We start from the raw sequence: 20,412 nt of genomic DNA, 5'->3' as shown, positions 1-20,412 counted from the left end.
TTTAACTTTCCAAGGAGCCACTTCTTTCTGGACCTTTGTTTTCCTCTTAAGTCACTGCTGAGGTATTTACAAACCAAGCCAGCACTTAGGTTTTATTCACCAAAAGAACAAAGCATGTGCAACCTCTTTAAGTAGTGGAAAAAGCACGCAACTCGGAGGACTTGCTTTTAAAGCACTTACTCGGATCCTGACAATGACCAATATTTCAACCCTTCTGAGTCTCTCTTTCCTCATCTGCAAAATGGGGTTAATGAAGGATTTCATCTGGAAAGTGGGGATGATAGAGATTAAAAGAGATGACGTGGGTACACTATTCCCCAAATAAACATGAGTTGAATCTTAACAATAATATTATGACTGTGTGGTTGCAACCCAAACTTTTCTCCCTTTGCTTGGCAGAATTGTCTGGTAGATTTCACATTCCTGTTCCTACAGCCTGCTCTCTGGTACGGCTCCAGCAACACTGCCCGTGGCTCGAGGATGCACGCTTGCAATTTGTGCTAGTCTTCCTTCCTCAAGGGTTCAAATGAAAAGCCTGTGTCGAGAAAGGAGCAGAAGTACAAAGCAAAAACCTCTGCCTATGCCATCAAACCCTGGAAAGTCATCGAAAGGAAGAAAGATTGCCACCGAGGAGAGGAAACGGCTCGTTTTCTGGGCATCATTTCTGATTTTTAGAAGGGAAAAAAAAAAAAAAAGCCCCGATGATGCATTTCCCCCCTCCCCCCCGCCCCCCCTCTCCACCCCAAGCCAGAATACCGTCCCAGATGGAGGAGGAAACCCTGACAAGCTGGGGAGGAGATCCGTGGGGTTCCGGAGCAGCGCTGGGAAGGGGCGGCAGAACCCCGCAGTTCTTTTGTTGGGGGGGGCGGGGAGAGAGCCCCCTTTCCGGGGAGCTATGGCTCCCTCTCCGAGAGGACCCTCTCCAGGAAGGGCTCTCCCCCCCCTTCCCCCACTCCGCAGCCCCCGTCCAGCCCGGTCCTGGCGGACCCCACAACGTGGATGGACTGCGGTGCCTTTAAGACTTTGGCTGGCCGCACATGCTCAGCTCTTTGTGTGTAGTTAGGAGTTTTTCTCTTTTTAAGAAAAAGAAGAAGAAGAAGAAGAAGGAGAAGAAAAGCCGAGGACGCGGTGGAGGAAGGGGACGCGCCAGGGAAAACGCGCTGCACTTTTGCGGCGGAGGACGAGGGACGGAGCCGGCTTCGGGGCCGCCCGAGCCGCCCAGCCCGAGCCCACCTTTCCTCCCCGCGGGGCTCCGGTGTGGGCGGGGCCGGCCCCCACCCCGCCCGCGGCGGGAAGGGCACGGCGGGCGCGCGGGCCACACCTGGGGGCCGGCCTCCCCTCGGCTCGCGGGCCGCGGGGGGTGTGCGCGCGCGGGGGAGGGGGGGAGTCCCAGGTCCCTGTCAGGGGCGGGCGAGACCATAGAGCCGGCCCGTGGGGGTGAGACGTGGGTACTCGCGGGGACGCGGAGGCAGTCCGAGGGCCCGTGGATTCCAGTCCCGGCTCAGCCACCAGGGAACGGTTTGCAAAGGACAATGGCGGCCGGAAGGTGGTTGGCGGCCGGGCGTCGGGCGCGAGGCTGACCTCCCCTCATTCATCCCTCCCCTTCCGCATTGGACGCGCCCATCTCGGGGCTCCCGCTCGGCCCCGCCCTCCCGGGCGCGCGGCGCTCGCTCCGAAGCCCAGGCAGTTGGCGCGGGCCGCGGGCGAGGCGGGGCGGCGCGGGGTCCCCTCCCGCTCCCCGTCAGGTCCCCGCCCCGTCAGGTTCCCTCCGGAGCGCCGGGCGCAGGCTGCGCCGCCTGCCCGGGTCTCGGCTCCTGCTCCGGCCGCCGCGGCTGTGGGGTTGGCCCGCTGAGGACAAGGTCAAAAGATTGGGTGGCGATGCCCGAGTGCGACCGGAGGCAGCCGAGCGGAGGCGGCCGCGGTTGGGCTCTGTGCTTCCGGACCGGGGAGCGGGACCCGGGCCGGCGCCCGTGAGGAGCCGCGGCGGCGGCGAAGGTGGTCTCGGGCCGGAGTTCCCCTGCGGAGCATCCCCGTGGTCGCCCGCGAGCGCAGCCCCGCCGGGTTCGGGCGGGCGGCGGGGACGATGGAGCCGGGGGGTCAGGCCCGCACCGGGGTCCCGCAGCCGGCCGCCCCGGGGCTGTGGAGGGCTCGGCCGGCGGGCGGCGGCGGCGGCGGCGGCGCCTCCTCCTGGCTGCTGGACGGGAACAGCTGGCTACTGTGCTATGGCTTCCTCTACCTGGCGCTCTACGCGCAGGTGTCCCAGTCCAAGCCCTGCGAGCGGACCGGCTCCTGCTTTTCGGGCCGCTGTGTCAACTCCACCTGCCTCTGCGACCCGGGCTGGGTGGGGGACCAGTGCCAGCACTGCCAGGGCAGGTTCAAGTAAGTGCCTTCCTCGGACCCCGAACCTCCGTCTCGTCCCGGTCTCCGTTTCTTCCCCCCGCCCCCCCCCCCCGCCCGCCACCGCGGCCTGGGATCCCGGGGGCCCGGGGCGAACCCTAGTTAAGCGCTCGGATGGAGCGGGTGGGAGCTGTCCACCTTCTGCTACGCCCCCTCCAGTCCCCAGCGCCCCGGGGCACCCGAACCCGCGCCGGGCACCACTGCCGAGCGAAGCCTTTCCTGGAGCGTCGCTCCCGAGCCCGCCGCGACTTCGCACCCCCTTCCCCGCCCCCTCCCCGAAAGAACATTTCCCATTCGGTGATGCTGTCAGACACCATCCGTGTGTCTCTGTCTCTGTGTACCTACTAAAGGAGATCAGAGATGGTGCTGTAACTCGTGCCATCCACGCTCATGATGAAAATTAAAACAAAAGTGCAAAGCTTTGAAGTTGTGGCCCAGCAGCAGCTTCTTCCCCCCCCCCCCCACCTCCTCTCTCCAGCAGTGACCACTGGTAATCCGTGATTGTAACTAGAAGTGTTCACGATGGGTTTACCGGGTGCCAAATGCTGTCGTAAGCCCTGTAGCTTGACTATCACATTTGCGCCTCAAAACCATTTACCAGACTTCCTCTACTGCGTCTGCAGAGAGAAATTGAGGCTGGCAGTAACTTGGCTCAAGGTTACACCGTAACGCTGTCATTCCAATCAGACATCTTTATTCCAGAATGGACACTTTTACTTTTAACGACGTGCTTCGTTGAATTTGCCGAAACAGTCTCGACTTGACAAGTATAGGGGTGACCCTATGTGTGTAGTGGAGATGATGGATTTCTCTAATTGGTTAACAGCTATTTTGTAGGAACTTCACTTTTGTTTTTCCCCTAAATCACTGGGCGCTAAGGAGTTTGCGTTACAGAGGTAAAAACGCTTCATTTCTCCCTATTGGTTGGTGTTTATTAGATTCCTGTCAGTTACAGAAAGAAATGAATGGCTGCTGGGGAGTAACAGATAAGTTAGGGGTCAGTAGGGTAGCTGCCTGACAACTTGCAGGTAACAGTCATTAAGAAAGTCAGCCTTTTATCCCCCTAAATCCTTAAAGTTTGGTGGTGGGTTTGTGCTTTGGAAATTACCGTATGTGGACTGCTAATATTTGTTGTCAATATGATACAAAGTATAGTTGAAACCTATTCGAAGCAAAGATAAAAATATGGTTCATTTCATTGATCTAGGGTAATTTCATTGGAGTTTTAGCAGCATCTTTCCTTCCCTCCATTCCTCCTTCCCTCCCTCCATCCCCCCTTCCCTCCTTCCCATCCTTCACCTTCCTTCTTCCCCTCCCTCCCTTTCCCTCCTTGCTTGCCCCCTCCTTCCCTTCCTTGCTTCCCTCCCTCTCCATCTTTTTTCTCCTTTTGTATTGATGCAAGTTAAAGCAATGCTCCATAAAACCCAAAGTAAAAATGTATGTTTTAAAATTTTTTAGTAGATTTTTAATTATTTATTTGGTTTGTGGAGGTGAAATCTCAAAGTTTTAGGAAGTTAATTTGTAGTAATAGTTGCAGTGTTTCCAGGGTCCATATTTCCACGAGTTAGCATTGTACCATGGATTTCAAAACACATTTCATAAATTGTGAGAATTGCTAATTAAAAGGTTAGAAAGAGACTTAAGATGGGAACATTTATTCTGTTGAATTGTGCCTTGTTACTAGGCTTATTTACTTAGATATTCTTAAGCTCTATAGACATGACAATAGCAGCCAGCCCCCTGATCTAGCAAGGTATAATTTTGAGTAGATTGAGAGCCAAAAGCAAAAAGATCTATTACTTTTTCCTTTTTTTTTTTTTTTTTGCCAATCCTGGGGCTTGAACTCAGGGCCTGAGCACTGTCCCTGGCTTCTTTTTGCTCAAGGCCAGCACTCTACCTCTGGAGCCACAGTGCCACTTCTGGCTTTTTCTGCATATGGGGCGCTGAGGAATCAAACCCAGGGCTTCATGCTTGCTAGGCGAGCGATCTACCGCTTGGCCACGTCCCAGCCCCTTTACATCATTTTATAGATAAGAAATTGCTTGATCCATTTGTAATTGGGGATATTGGCTTTTGTGTGGATGAATTTATCCCATTTGTCTAGAAAAGACAAGATTGTTGCAGCCCTTGAAGTATATACAATATCTGCATTTTATAGTAGATTAACTTGTTAATCAGCTGGATCAGCAGCCTGTGACCTCACTTGCAGATGTCCCACTTAGTAAGAGAGGTCACATATCAAGTTAAAAGTAGTGTAAATAACATTGAGAGATGGTGTTCATAAAATATTGAGTAAAAAGTAGAATAGATTTTTTAAAATGTAGGTATAGTTAAGAAACAGTTAACCTTGAGGTAATTATTAGTATTCATTTCTTTGGAAGCTGTTATTTCCTATGATTTATTGTAGTCTTGATAAATATTTCACTTGTCTGTGGAGTACAAGCTACTAATTAGGATAAGTATAACTGGTACAACTGTGTTTTCTAATGTAGCATTTCTAATGAGACATTTAGTGTTAAAGATAATAATATTTTAAAGAGAAATTTTTCCAGGTAAAGTACATACTACATTGTGAAAAGTTTATTTGAAGATGTTGTACTAACACAGTGGGAAAGAACTAAAAATGATCACTGATTATCTTAAAGATTTTTTATCTTTACTGAATGATGGTAATCTTACAAATAGACATAAAAATGATTGATCATTCTTGCTAAGCAGGTGTCAAAATTAATTGGTTGGTTCCATGGTAACATAGCTTTTTTCTACCACAGGAGTTTCATTAGGGAATAAAAGTATTCAAACCCTTCTTTAGAATGGTAGATTAGTAGTTGGGGGAAAATGCAAAAGCAAATATAATGTCAATAATGATACATTAATTATCTTAGTACTGATCTCAGTCTTCTGTCTGTTTCCACTTGAAAAGAATAAAACAAATAAAATTAGAAGTTCTTCCTTACATATATTTAAAAATGACAATGATCTTCAGCTAAAGGTAGACTGATTAAAGGAGCATAAAGGAGCAGCTCAGCAGTAGGGTGGTGCATTGCTGGTTTTGTATTTTTATTAATTTCTTTTTAGTGTTTAAGCTTAGATATTTTCTTGTTAAGTGTGGCTTTGGGACTTATGGTTTCTCTTAAGTACACAAAATAAGAAATTAGTACTCTGAGACTGAAAATATCTCATTGTGAATCATTTATAAATGGACAATTATTGTTGTACATTCATTAACTCTTTTCCTAAAATCAATTAAATCTTATATGTACATATATATTTTAAACTTTAGATTAATCAAACTCTCCTCCTCTTCCTCCTCCTCCTCCTCCTCCTTTTCTCTGCCTCTTCCTTTTCTCCCTTCTCCTTTCTTTCTCCCCCCCCCCCCCCCCCGCCCCTTCTTCTTCTTTTTGCCTGTACTGGGGCTTGAACTCAGGTTCTCACATTCTTTTTTTTTTTTTTTTTTTTTTTTTTGGCCAGTCCTGGGCCTTGGACTCAGCACTGTCCCTGGCTTCTTCCCGCTCAAGGCTAGCACTCTGCCACTTGAGCCACAGCGCCGCTTCTGGCCGTTTTCTGTATATGTGGTGCTGGGGAATCGAACCTAGGGCCTCGTGTATCCGAGGCAGGCACTCTTGCCACTAGGCTATATCCCCAGCCCTCACATTCTTGCTTAGCTTTTTTTCCCTCAAGGCTGGCACTGTACCACTTGAATCACACTTCCACTTCTGGCTTTTTTTCCTAGCTATTTGGAGATAAGAGTATCTTGATGTTGTCTGTCTAGGCTAGCCCTGAACTGTGGATTTACCATTCTGTCCATGCTAGCTCTGATTTGTGATCTTCAGATCTCAGGCTCCTGAGTAGCTAATATTATATGTGTGAACCACTGGCACCAGATAGGACTATTCTATTTCAAATAACAGCAAAATGAACATAGAATAGGTGTTAGGTTACTATTATAAATGAAATGAGGCAAGATTAACTTCTACCTCCTGATAAAAGTTATATCTCTAGTTATAAAGTTATTTGATGATTGAACTTTTGGGTTTGTAGGATAGAATTGTTTACATTTTCCTTGTTCTCTGTATTTTGACTTCATTCTCAATAATGTAAATAATATATTGTGTTGATTTTGGTCTAGTTACCCTTAGAGAAGATTATTTAAAAATTTAAGGGGCTGAGGAATGACTCACGTAGTAGAGCACCTACCTAGAAAGTGCATGGCCCTGAGTTCAAACCGTAGTACTACTGGAAAAGAAAAATATGAATTTAAAAAAAGTCACAAAAATATATTTGATATGCAACTAATCAGCTAGGTTCAGGTAGCAAGTTTTCTTTTTTGCTTTCTGTGATTTATGGTTCTGATCTGCTTTATTTCAGTACCATTGGATCTGGAATATAAGTTATCACTGAGGGATTAATGTGGGAACTGTGCAGTGTTTAAATTTTAGATCAATTCTCAAAACTTGTATTAAGCTGCTTTGAATCTGTTACACAGGAGCAGCTCAGTTTTAGCCTGGGGTCTTCTGTAGGTTCATACACAAAATAGAGTATTTTCTTTAGGTCTCTTCATTTGGGTTCCCCTTACACTCTGGCTTGCAGAGCACCTTTCCTCAGTTATTCTGGATGAATGACCTGAGCTGCTGTTCTCACAGGGCTTGTCATCCTTTCCATCTCTGTGGCCATTTTTTAAATAAATATCTTAGTTTTTTCTTAGCTTCCTGAGTTGCTAGGATTATAGGTGTGAACCACCAGAGCTGGCAGTTAATACTGTTTTTAAGTTTTGTTTTAAGTTTATTCATCTTAGTACATACAAAATTTTAACAAATAGACTTTTATTTATATATCAGATCAGTAATTGAGTTAATATTACAATTTTTTTTACTGTTGGATTTGAAGATAACTACTGTAGCAGACTGAGTCATTTGAAGCTTTTATTAGGACCATCAAGTAGACAAAGAATGAAGACTTGGGAGCAGGAGATATAGAATGCATTGTGAAGGAAACAAGAAGAAATGTGTGCCCAGAGGAGGGAAAAAGAGTAGCTCCTCTTAATTTTGTTTAAAAAAGGAGCTACTAGCATGCTCAATAGTGAAAGGCTGAAGGCTTTTCCTCTAAGGTCAAGAATAAGACAAATATGCCCTGTTTCATCCCATGTACTCGATGCAATACTGGAAGTCCTAGCTAGAGTAGTCAGGGATCCAAATAAACAAGATGTGAAATTGTCTGCTCATAACACGATTTTATATATAGAAAACGTCTAAGAACCTCATAAAAAAACTGAAGAACTGATGAATGTGTTGAGTAAAGTTTCAGATTACAAAACTAATATACAAAAATCAGTAGCATTTGTATATACTAACAATGAATTCCTTGGACAAGAAATTAGGAACAAATCTTATTTATAATACCTTAAAAACCCAAGATACATAGGAATACATCTAGCCAAGGAGGTGAAAGACCTATGCTTTTAAAACTATAAAACACTAATGGAAGAAATTGAAAATGAGACAAATAAATGGAAAGATACTTCATTTTCATGGGTTGAAATAGTTACTTTTGTCAAAATGCTCTGTTATCCAAAGTAATGCTCAGATGCAGTGTAGCTCCTATCAGTTCTATGTCATGTTTTATAGAAATCACAAAAACATTACTTAAGTTTTCCTAATAGACTTTGATTAGCCAAAGCAATCTTCATCAAAAACAAAAACACTAGAGGTATTATGCTTCTTCCCATCAAGCTATATTAGAAAGTTACAGCAATTATCAGGAGGACAAAGGTTGAAAATGGTTGAGATACATGATTTGCAACTATGAAAATAGAACAATTAAATCTCTTGAAATTGTTTTGGGAAGCAGAATGGGGCAAGAGAAAATGATGAGATGGTTTGAGATTGATTGGAGTAAATTGTAAACAGGGAAATCAAACAACCAAATCTCCCCCTAATTAAAAATGAATGCATAGCAGGGTGCTATATCATCCTAGCTACTCAGAAGACTGAAATCTGAGGATTAGAGTTCGAAGCCAGCTCAGACAGAAACATCTGTGAGACATTCTTATCTCTAACCATCAAAAAAAAAGCCGGGGAACTGGGGATATGGCCTAGTGGCAAAAGTGCCTGCCTCGCATATATGAAGCCCTGGGTTCGATTCCCCAGCACCACATATATATAGAAAATGGCCAGAAGTGGTGCTGTGGCTCAAGTGGTTGAGTGCTAGCCTAGAGCAAAAAGAAGCCAGGGACAGTGCTCAGGCCCTGAGTCCAAGGCCCAGGACTGGAAAACAAAACAAAACAGCCGGAGGCAGAGCTTTGGCTCAGGCAGTAGAACACAACAGCTCACAGAAAGCACACAGGCCCTGATTTTAAGCCCCAGAACACCAACAACAAACCATAAAAACAAAGTAATGGCAACTTTTAAAGCATTATTATGCGAATATGAAAGTAGACGCATTAACCAGTGCAATAGGATAAAAAGCCCATAAATAAATAAATAAATCTACAGTCAATTGATATTGATGGAGACAGCAACATACAATGAGGAAAGGACATTTTCTTTAATAAGCACTTTTGTAAAAATTGTCTATCTACATGTAGAATAGAATTATACCTTTATTACTCCTCTTATACAAGAATCAACTTAAAATGGAGTAAAGACTTCAATGTGAAGGCCTGAAACTGAGACAAAGCTGACTTCTTTCTTGTACACAATGCCCAAGGTATAGGAAGCAAAAGCAAAAAATTGACAAATGATATGATTAAAGTCAAAAAGCTTCTGCACAAAAAAGGTAGCAAATAATAGAGTGAAGATAAGATCCACAGGTTGAGATATTGTAACCTATACATCAGATAAAGGGCTCATATCCAAAATATTTAAGAAACTCAAAAATAAATTAACAAAATTACTTATGTAAAATTGGTAAGGGATTTGAATATAAATTTATTAAAAGAATAAATACAAGAGGCCAACAGAATATATAACAAATGCTCAACATCCCTTATTATTAGGGATATGTAAGTTAAAATCAAATGCATTATTACCTTTCAACTAGCTAGTTATTATCAGTAGGATGGAAGATAACAAATATTGGCTTGGATGTGGGGGAAAAGGGAATCTTTGTGTACTATTAGTACAGTCATTTTGAAAACAGAGATGTTGTGAAAAAAAAAAAAAAGAAAAACCCTGATGATCCAGCAATTCTACTGCTGTGATTTTATTCAGTATGTCGAAGAGATGTCTTCACTTCTGTGTTCATTGCCAAGATTTGGGAAGAACATAAGTGCCTATCAACAAATGAATAGATTAAAAAATGACATTCATGATGGAATATTATTCAGTCTTTTAAAAAGCTGAGTAGAATTATGTCATTTTTGACAACATTCATGAGTCTAAGGGACACCATTGACATTGAAGTCAACCTGGCACAGAAATTAAATTGCTCATGATGTCACTTAAATGTGGAAGCTAAAAATTTGGACTTAGAAGAGTAGGAATTACTTTCAACATGTCATGTGAGACTGTAGCTTCTTTTGCTGATGATCCTCTGTATCCCCTTCCTGTGGTTGTACCCGCGCTATTACTGTATCTCATCTGAGTACCCTGGATACTGTATATCCTGGTATTAGAACTAGGGAAGTGAAAGGGAATATCAAAATCGAGAGACAAAGGATAAAAAGACCAACGACTCCCAAAACAACACTTGCAAAACCATTTGGTGTAAACCAACTGAACAACTCATGGTGGGGGGGAGAGGGAAAGTAGGAGGGGGAGGGGGATGAGGGAAGAGGTAACAAACAGTACAAGAAATGTACCCAAGGCCTAACATATGAAACTGTAATCTCTCTGTACATCACTTTGACAATAAATAATTAAAAAAAAAAGAAATAGAGTAGGATGGTGGTTACCAGGAGCTGAGGTAAATAGAGAGGACAGACAAAAGGGAAGTGCTGGTGAAAGGATATGAATTTTCAGTTAGATAGGAGGAGGAACTTCCAGGGTTCTGTTACACAGCATAGTGATTTATAGTTAATAATGTATATGTATTTACTTTGAAATTTTTGAGTGCTGGTACTGGGGATTGAACTTGCTCACAGCCTTTTTGATCAAAGCTAGTATTCTACCACTTGAGGCATTCCCCTCCTGACTTTTGATAGTGAATAGAGATAAGAGTCTCATTTTTCTGCTTAGCCTGGCTTTGAATCTCCATCCTCAGGTCACAGCCTTGTGGGTAGCTAGGATTCTTGGTGTGAGCCACCAGTGCCTGGCTGTAGTGTGTGGGGGTGGGAGTGGGTGTGTGTGCGTGCCTGCATGCTGGTCTCTGCGCACGCTGGTGTCTGCACATTGTTCCTGGGGCTTGAACTGAGGGTCTGGGCCCAGTCCCCAAGCTTTTTTGCCTAAGGCTAGTGCTGTATCACTTAAGCAACATCTTTACTTCTGTCTTTTAGAGATAAGTTTGTATCCTGCCTGGTTTCAAACCTTGATCTCTGATTAGCTAGGATTATAGGCATGAGCAACCAGTACTGGCTTGAGATGTATATTGAAAAATAGCTCCTAGCTTCTCAGGAGGATGAGACCTGAGGATTGAAGCTCCAGCAGGAATGTCCATGAGACTTTTATCTCCAATAAACTACTTAGAAAAAGCCAGAAATGATGCTATTCTGTAGTGATAGAGTGCTAGCCTTGCGCAAAAAGAGGCTCAGGGGCATTACCCAGGCCCTGATGAGTTCAAGCCCCAGGACTGGCCAAAGGGTTGGGGGGCGGGGAGCTAAAAGAGCAGACTTTAAATGTTCTTATTATACAGAAATAGTGTGTGAAGTAGTAGGTCTTATTAGCTGGATTTACTCATAGTGTAAACCACATTGCATTTTTGAATATATTCAATGTTGTAGGGAGTACAGCTGACTCCATCTTGATTATTAGGTCAACCTGACCCCAAAATTCTGCTTCTGTAAATGGCTTGCTTAACTTGTTTGTTGCTTGCTCCACACCCTGCGTCAACCCCCTACATCTGTGCTACGCTTTTACCTTTATAAATCCCAATTTGAGGACTGCTTGGGGTCACAGTGTCAGTGCCCTTGTCTGCACTGTGTCCCTGGCCGGTCAGCCTGCTTTTCACTGTCACAGTATTAGCTCCTGAGTCTTTGCTGCATCCTTGGCCTGTCAGTTCGCTTTTTGCTTCCCCAATAAACCCGTCTTTTTGCTTGAGACTGTCTCTGAGTGGTGGACCCTTAGAGGGATGGGGAATCCCCTCCCTCGAGCCCCGTAACAAATTTCTATTTCTTAATACATGTAAACTTCAAATAGGAATCAATAAAGTGGTGAAAGTGTTTCTGGAAGTCCTCTTTTAAGGAAGATTTCCCTGTGAGCATACCTTACTAAGGACTATCCTTGATTGGATCAGTTGCCAATAATAATTGCATATTCTTTAATAAGCAGGATTTATTGTTTCAGAGACTTTATGCTATTACAATTGCTGCATTTACTTGTTTTTTTTTTTTTTTTTTGAAAATACATTAATTAAACCTAGTCAGGGAACAGCATTCCACTTGACTTAATTTTTAGTTTTGTTGTTAGGACTTGTTTTCCTGTATTTAGTAGTTACCACCTTGTGTTACAAACAGCCTACCATACTTATTTAACTGGATTGGGCAGTTTCAGATAGAAAGGGTGATTGGTTGGCAAGGCAAATGGGCAGGCATGTAGGCATAACTGGCAAACTATTTTTGAAAAGAGCCAGGCAGCTGATACTTTAGGTTTTGTTGGACAGATGGTTTCTATTGGCAGCTCTATCTTTGTAGCATGTTAGCAATCTTAGACAATATGTAAATAAATGGGAATAGCTGTGTTCCAATAAAACTTCACTTACACAAAGAAACAGTAGGCCAGTAGTAGTAGGAGAAATGATCTAGATTAACCATGTGGTTCTCAGTTCAAGAAGAGGAGTACTATAGACTTTCAAAAGAGAAGCTAATGGGTTGAAACACAGTTTACATTTTATAAGTATAAGATATAGTTGTCATAAAAGAAGCCTATTTTACTTTTTAGCATGGTTGAACTATATGCTTTCTAATTTCTGAAGAGTTCAACAAAGTGGGCATGAGAATAAATAAATTGAAAAGTAGGTATTTGTGATTAGGGTATGCTCTTGAACTTTTGAGTTTTAGAGGAAATAGCTCTTCCTTGTGAAAGTCTAAAATGTGTAATAAGAATGCTTTGCTCAAGTTGTATGGATTTGAGAAGAGGTCAGGGACTAGGCATAATGGTGCATGCTTATAATCCATTTCTCAGGAAGTGGAGGTAAGAAGACCTTGGTCTGAGGCCAGCCTGGGCAATAGCATTAGACTTTACTTTAAAAACAAACTGAAGCAAAAAGGGCTTGGGACATGGTTTAAGAGGTAGGGGGCTTGTCAACCATGAGGCTTTGAGTTCAAACTCCAGTACTACCAAAAAAAAAAAAAAATCTAAAGACGAGTAAGTTCTTATTGTAGAAATGAGGCATTCTTCTCTTACTTTTGTATCTTGATGATTTTATATCCTCTTTTACTTGGTTGTTGGCAGCTTCTCATGCTTACAGCATACTGAGTAGAATTCCTTTTTGCACTAGGTAGGGTTTTCAGGACTGTAAAGGAGGGAAGAAGGTAGGGAAGAAATTCAGGGGCTGTGCAGAGTTGTTTCCTTGAACTCCTGTGTAATTGTGCCACTGAAATAGAAAGGAACAGGGTGTGTAGTTTTTAGATACTTGTGCTGTTTAATTGGGTGGGGAGCCACAGTAGTTTCCTCATGGGGAGAAAGAAGGGTTGTTGTGGTAGTTCCTAGTGTGTATGTTTCTCTTGAAGATGGGAGGTTTTTTTTGGCTGGTGCTGCTTCAGGCCTGGGCATTTTTGCTCAGGGCTAGCACTCTACCATTTGAGCCACAGCTCCACTTCTAGCTAGCGATCTCTCTCTCTCTCTCTCTCTCTCTCTCTCTCTCTCTCTCTCTCTCTCTCTCTCTCTCTCTCTCTGTATGTGTGTGTGTTGGTCCTGGGGTTTTAACTCAGTGTCTGGGTGATGTCCTTGAGCTTTTCTGCTCAAAGACAGTGCTCTACCACTTGAGCCACAGCTCTACTTCTGGCTTTTTGATGATTAATTGGAGATAAGAGTCTCAAAGATTTTTGCCTGGTCTGGCTTTGATTCAGGACCTTCAGATCTCAGCCTCCTGAGTAGCCTGATTACAGGCGTGAGCCACTGCTGCCCAATTTATTGCAGCATTTTGATTTTAACCATTTGTTTAAACTGCAAGTTAATTAACCCTATTGAACAAATTTTATACAAGATTTCTGCTTTGATTGGTTTATTGATCTTTTTGCAAGGATGTAAATAATGTATGACTTTGAGATTGCAGTTTAGCAGTCAGTTTCTTCATTTCCATATAGTTGGTGATTTCCAAGTTAATATTTTTTATGTGGTACATGAGGTACACAGCTTTGGCAGCATTGTAGTTAACTATAATTTCTGGGAGTGTATGGGAATGGTAGTATGGAATGGTAAAAAAAATCTAGTTGGTTATGAATGTAACAGTGGCACTATTAGCTATTCTGCTACAATATGTGTATTTGCAACTATGTAAGATAATGCCAAATTATTTTCTGAAGTACTTTTACTGACTTCTGTGAGGATTCTTCCCTGCCTCTTTGCCGATTGACAAACTGTTCAGTTTTTTTAAGCCATTCTGTTGGGCACAAAGTTGTATGTTATTGTGATTTTAGTTTGTGTATCTTTGATTATTGTGTTGTATGTCCTTAATTTATTCCTAGTATATTGGTGTATGTCCGATGAGGAAAGAGAATAATAATTTTAATAGGAAAAAGTTTTTGTAAATAGTAATAACAGCATCAGAGATTGGTGTACTGAGATTAGCTAGTAATAAATAAAAACAACTTTGAAGAATATCGAAATAGAAGATACAAGGAACAGTTGCCACTTCTTTTAAGCTGAAAAAGAGCACCTAGGCTGGGGATATGGCCTAGTGGCAAGAGTGCTTGCCTTGTATACATGAAGCCCTGGGTTCAATTCCCCAGCACCACATATACAGAAAACGGCCAGAAGTGGCGCTGTGGCTCAAGTGGCAGAGTAGTGCTAGCCTTGAGCAAAAGAAGCCAGGGACAGTGCTCAGGCCCTGAGTTCAAGCCCTAGGACTGGCAAGAAAAAAAAAAAAAAGAAAAAGAGCACCACCTATGTAAGTATCCCTTTTCCCTTGGGTTCAGACACTGACACTTTGCTGGGAGGGCTTGGCTCTGGTTTAATTAATTAATAAATTATTTTTTGGCTATAGTTTGTGAACTTGCTTGACCTGCTCTCTGAAACTTGCTTTGAAGACTTTTTATAGGATTCTGAAGAAGGCTGTTCATGGGGAAATGTCTTATAGATAGGCATTTGGCAACAAAATCACTTGATAGGAAAGTCTAGGGGAAATAGTTGCTGTTGGTCACTATGTAATCCCCTATTAGAGAAGCCACATAAGCTGTGTGAGCACACGTGAATTAGGAAGCAAAATCCTTTTCTACTGCAATCTCTCCATTTACTTAATGGCAGTTTAACTCCTTGCCATCTGGCAAAGAAAAGATTTTGAATGGCCCAGATCTATTTTTATAGTGTAGGCAAAAGATGACTTTACAGGTGAGAGGCAGCAGATGGATAACTGGCACAGTGTAGCCTTTGGAAATTTAGCATTCATAAGGCGCTTTCTTAAGAGTGGGTGTGTATATGTGTAATTAACAACAACTTTCTCCCATTGAAGTGTTCTTCCCTGCCACTAGGGGTTGAATTCTGGTCTTCTAGCTGGATAGGCAGGTGTTCCACTGTGCAACACTTCCAGCCTTCTTAAACATAGTTAAACTCCTCAACAGAAACCTCAAACCACTGTATTTCTATCTAAGAGTATCACATTACAAGTGGACAGTTCTTACATTTCCCCCCAAATAAGGGAATAATGTCCCCAAAGTCACTGTATTTATAGCTGGTTATATTAATTATTACTCATATTCAGTCACAGATTTGACATGTTCTTATTATAATTTTACCTTCTATAGTGGCTAGACTCAAAACACAAAAGTTGATTTCTAAATTATCTTGTTGATATTTTCTGTATACCTATCTTCTAACTCTCCATTTTCAGTTGTACTTTATTTAATTTATTATTAACCATTATGTGAGCATTAGAATCTTAAATTTCATGATTGTAGTTTTCAGTACTAAAATTTTCATTATAAATTACTGAATGATGTTAATTCAGTTTTCAGTTAACTGAAAATTATGAAGCTTGCCCTTTGTCTTTTTGAACTTAGTAAAGCATGTCTTAATGAGAATATCTCAAAATATTAATAGAATATCTTTGATCCAGTTCCCATTGTCTTGGTTCTTATTGGTTGTCTTTTCTTATGCTTAATTTTATTCTTGGTTATGCTGTACAATCTATTAAAAGTATTGGTGAAAATTGCTTGAGACCTGGGGTAATGTTATCTTTTCTTAGAGAGTATTATATAACTTCTATTAGGAGCTCTGGCCCACTACAAGTTCTAGCATTACTGTAAGCCAGTTAAAAGATTTGGAATTTTCTTTTGCCCAACCGACTTGCAATGGCCCTGCGGTTCATTGAGGGCTAGTTTACTTGTGGTACATTGTGGGGCACACCTGGAAGTCAACTAGCTGGCCCCGCCTGTTTCTCAGTCTTTGGGCCATGTGTGGCTAAGATGGCAGCGCCTAACACAACGTGTAGCTGCTACAAGTGTCTTTGGTTATAACCCCAGGCGGTTCTGTGGGCTGTGATGCCCCACGCCCTTGATGGACAGCTCATGCCTCCTCTTCCTGCTGATCTTAGACCTGATTGGCTCCTGTGCCTTATATTAGTGGCATGTACTTCCTCAATAAACGAGATCTTGCACCGACTTGACTCCCAGGCCATCTGATTGTCCTCCGGTGAGGGAGGACTGGGTGTGGGTGGCCTGCCGACCCTTTTCCTTGCTTGGCTCGTCCGGTCCGGGAGTGCCTTCCCTGTCTCTCCTGCGGGTTGGGTCGGGGGAGCGCAGGGGGCTAGAGACCCCGACAGTAAGGATCACCATGTCCAAGTAAAAGTGTGTATTTGAACGCCTTTCTATTCTAGACCACGGCCTTCCATTTTTCTCCCCTTCTCTCTTGAGGCCATTCAAGGCACACACAGTCTTTTGGCAGTTTCTTTTCTGTAGGCAAAGCTCTCAAGAGCAAAAGCAGCTCCGAATGTCTGACTCCTCTTTAAAGAATTTGTAGCTTCTGGATCTTGGCTTTTAGGTAGATTTTTTTCATTTTGTTACTGATGATTTTAAAATTTAACATATTGTTCATCTTTTTACATTGGAATCAGTGGAAAGTTTTTGTGAATTATCCCATCTAGTATGATGGAAGTTAATTAACATACTATTTAAACTGTGCTTTACTGTTCATATCTATATTACAGAATTACTAATTACTATCTCATAGGTTTTTTGAGGTTTTTAAATAAAATAACAGTACATTTACATTAGCACCTGAGCTTAGAAATCATTTGATTTATTATTACATTAATTGAGAAACTTAGGAATTTGTCTGTTTCTTGCTCAAAATTTTTTCCAGGATAAAGTAGTTGCTTTATTACCTAAGTCATTTGAAAGGACGATGAAAGATTTACAAATAACATTAGTATTGAACAAATCTTGTCAATCAAACATGTTATCATTTTCTGTCAACCCACATTCAGGGAAATGAAATTTTTTTCCCTTTAATATTTTTCAGGATATATATATGTGTGTGTATATACATATATATGTAATATATACATGTATATACATATATGTATACACACACATATATATCCTGAAAAACATTATATATACACACATGCACACACATATATTTACATATACACACATATATAATATAAATTTTACTTTTTATCTAAAAGATAATAACCTTAATATCTGTGTACATGTGCGTATGCTTATATGGATCTATACAGACCAATTAATGGCCGAGTGTATGTTTTTTTGTGTGGATACATATGTGGTCTTTTATTGATAAAATTATTAAGCTAGAGGTAAAAAGAACACAATGACTAGAATTGAGGACTTTTGTTTCAAATATTTTAAGATTTTGAAAATCTGAGAAAGTTTTTCAAATTACCTTTTTATTGTTAGCATATAATAATTCTACAAAGTAGGTTTTGTTAAGTTGTTTGTGTGTATTCATGCTGAGTAGTTTGACACATTAAATACTTTGTCATGGGCTGGGGATATGACCTAGTGGCAAAGAGTACTTGTCTCCTATACATGAGGCCCTGGGTTCAATTCCCCAGCACCATATATACAGAAAACGGCCAGAAGTGGCGCTGTGGCTCAAGTGGCAGAGTGGCAGCCTTGAGCAAAAAAGAAGCCAGGGACAGTGCTCAGGCTCTGAGTCCAAGCCCCAGGACTGGCAAAAAAAACCCCAAAAAACAACTTTGTCTTGTTACGAGCTGTTATCCTCCCCCCCCATTTTTTTTTTGTTATACTGGGATTGGAAGTTAGGGTCTTTGCATTTGGTAAGCAGGTTTTCTTTCTTTTGTTTTTGGTCAGTGGTGGGGGCTTGAACTTCAGGACACTGTCTCTGAGCTTTTGTTTTGTTTTTTGCCAGTCCTGGGGATTGAACTCAGGGCCTGGGCACTGTCTCTGGCTTCTTTTTGCTCAAGGCTAGCACTGTACCACTTGAGCCACAGTGCCACTTTGGCCTTTCCTTTTATGTGGCACTGAGGAATCGAACCCAGGGCTTCATGAATGCTAGGTAAGCACTCTAACACTAAGCCACATTTCCAGCCATCTCTGAGCTTTTGTGTTCAAAGCTAGTACGTTACCACTTTGAGCTACAGTGCCACTTCTGGTTTTCTTGTGGTTAACTGGAGATGAGAGTCTCAAGGACTTTCCTGCCCGGGCTGGCTTTGAATTGGAATTACAGGTGTGAGCCACCACTGCCCATCTAGATTGTCTTTTGTAAACATATAGCAGGAAATACATAACTTTATAAATAGGAAATATAAAGCATTTTGACTTACCCTGTATTTAAAATTGGTTGATTTCTTGTACTAGTTATAAATCAAGAAAGAGAAAAATAATACAAATAGATAACAGAACACTACAAAGTCTGATAATAGCTACATAACAATTCTAGTGCTTAGAAAACAAATAAAACTGTGTTTTCTCAAAGTGAGATGTACATATGCAATTACTTTACCCTGTAATTCTACATCATTCAAAGTGTATTGGATATTTCTTCTTTTGCCTCAATCTAGTTTTTGTGCAGATAAAGTTTAACCCAAATTAACTTTGCATCAGTATTGAATCCATCAGTACAATGGTCAGTTTTCAGCAGCTTTTTTCATTATGTCAATTAAAGTGGCCATGACTTAGCAACATTTAAAGAAATCCAAGATAAATTTGTTTTCAGATGTAGAGAGAAATATAGCAGTTTGAAACTTTTCTTATATTGTAAATAAATACTTCATTTTGGATATTACTATGTTTCATTCCTTTGGCTGAATGATTTTTAAATTTTCTTATGCTGCATGTTCAAGTTTCTTTACGGTAATTATTTTCGTGGTTTTCTTTTCCAGGTTAACAGAACCTTCTGGATATTTAACAGATGGTCCAATTAACTATAAGTATAAAACTAAGTGTACATGGCTAATTGAAGGCTAGTAAGTATATAATCTGAATTGAATTTTATTTTGAAATGGTAAAGGGACTCACTATTAATAAGCATAATGATGGCAATTAGAATTTAATTGCTTCTTAGAAGATGTCATTTATATATATTTTTTATGTTTGAAAGTGTAACTTATAATACACCTTGTGATATAATAGGCTAATTTATGTATATTTTATTGTTGAACTATGCTATTGTGGTATTAAATATAGTAAGCAGTTTTTGACTTTTCAAACATATACTTGTGGCATTAAAAAGCGCTCCATGGATAGTATAAAATATTTCATGCTGAATTTGACAAATACTTTTTCATGTTATGAACTGGGTGATACTAGTCAACATTTAGTTTTAAGTTTATTTTATTTTGTGGCAATACTGGGGTTTGAGTCTCATACTCTTGTTTGGCTTTTCCTCCTAAGGTTGGTACTCTACCACTTGAGTCACACCTCCACTTCTAGCTTTTTGCTTGTTAGTTGGAGATTATAGTGCCTTGGATTTGTCTGTTCTGGCTGACTTTGAACTGTGATCCTCAGATGTCCGCCTGTTGAGTATCTAGGATTACAGATGTGAGCCACTGCACCTGGCTCTAAGAGTATTTTTTTCTTTTTTTTTGCCAGTCCTGGGCCTTGGACTCAGGGCCTGAGCACTGTCCCTGGCTTCTTCCCGCTCAAGGCTAGCACTCTGCCACTTGAGCCACAGCGCCGCTTCTGGCCGTTTTCTGTATATGTGGTGCTGGGGAATCGAACCTAGGAACCTAGGAACCTAGGGAATCGTGTATCCGAGGCAGGCACTCTTGCCACTAGGCTATATCCCCAGCCCCTCTAAGAGTATTTTAAAAAGGACATTTGGAGAAATGTTATTTGTTTAGGGATTTTTTTCATAATTAGGGCTTGAAACAATTTATAATATTAGCCATATTATGAGTAACTAATAAATGAATTGATAGGAATTCTTTTGAACCGTTTTGTAAATCTTAGAGTTTATTTGGAAACCATACTTTTTGGTAATGTTTTAAATTTGTTTTAAAACTTAAACACTATAATTTCTTTGTTTTGTATCTTTAATGTGTTGCTTATTTTGCTCACAGTATATCACATTGAGACCTCTGAGAAAAACTTGTAGAACTTAGTGCCTCTACTTAAGAATTCTGTAGCAATGAGAATAGTTGCTTTCTTAGTATTTAATTTTAAAAATCAACTTTATTAACTATAGTTTGCTGTCATCTACAAATGCTGTTATCTTAGTATACAATTCAGTAAGGTTTCAGTAGTGTACATAAACTGAAATCTTTTCATCAGTTAAGGCA

The 20,412-nt window shown here is 41.2% G+C and overlaps 1 protein-coding gene across 5 annotated transcripts in view; it reads left to right on the top strand.

Moving 5' to 3' along the window:
- Positions 1–2,042: 2,042 nt before the first annotated feature.
- Atrnl1 (attractin like 1) overlaps positions 2,043–20,412 on the top strand; it is a 427,123-nt gene continuing 408,753 nt past the window's right edge. For all 5 annotated transcript variants that reach the window (XR_007209839.1, XR_007209840.1, XR_007209842.1 and 2 more), the window contains exons 1-2: positions 2,043–2,379; positions 19,015–19,098. Coding sequence is in view for 1 of the 5 variants with exons in the window: in XM_048338181.1 (XP_048194138.1) it covers positions 2,084–2,379; positions 19,015–19,098 (380 nt within the window). In the remaining 4 variants the exon portion in view is untranslated. The remainder of the gene's footprint in view (positions 2,380–19,014; positions 19,099–20,412) is intronic.

This window comes from Perognathus longimembris, chromosome 2 (genome assembly GCF_023159225.1).
Source record: "Perognathus longimembris pacificus isolate PPM17 chromosome 2, ASM2315922v1, whole genome shotgun sequence".
NCBI lineage: Eukaryota > Metazoa > Chordata > Mammalia > Rodentia > Heteromyidae > Perognathus > Perognathus longimembris.
Note: the sequence above shows the minus strand (reverse complement) of the source record. Positions and strands in the feature narration are given on the sequence as shown.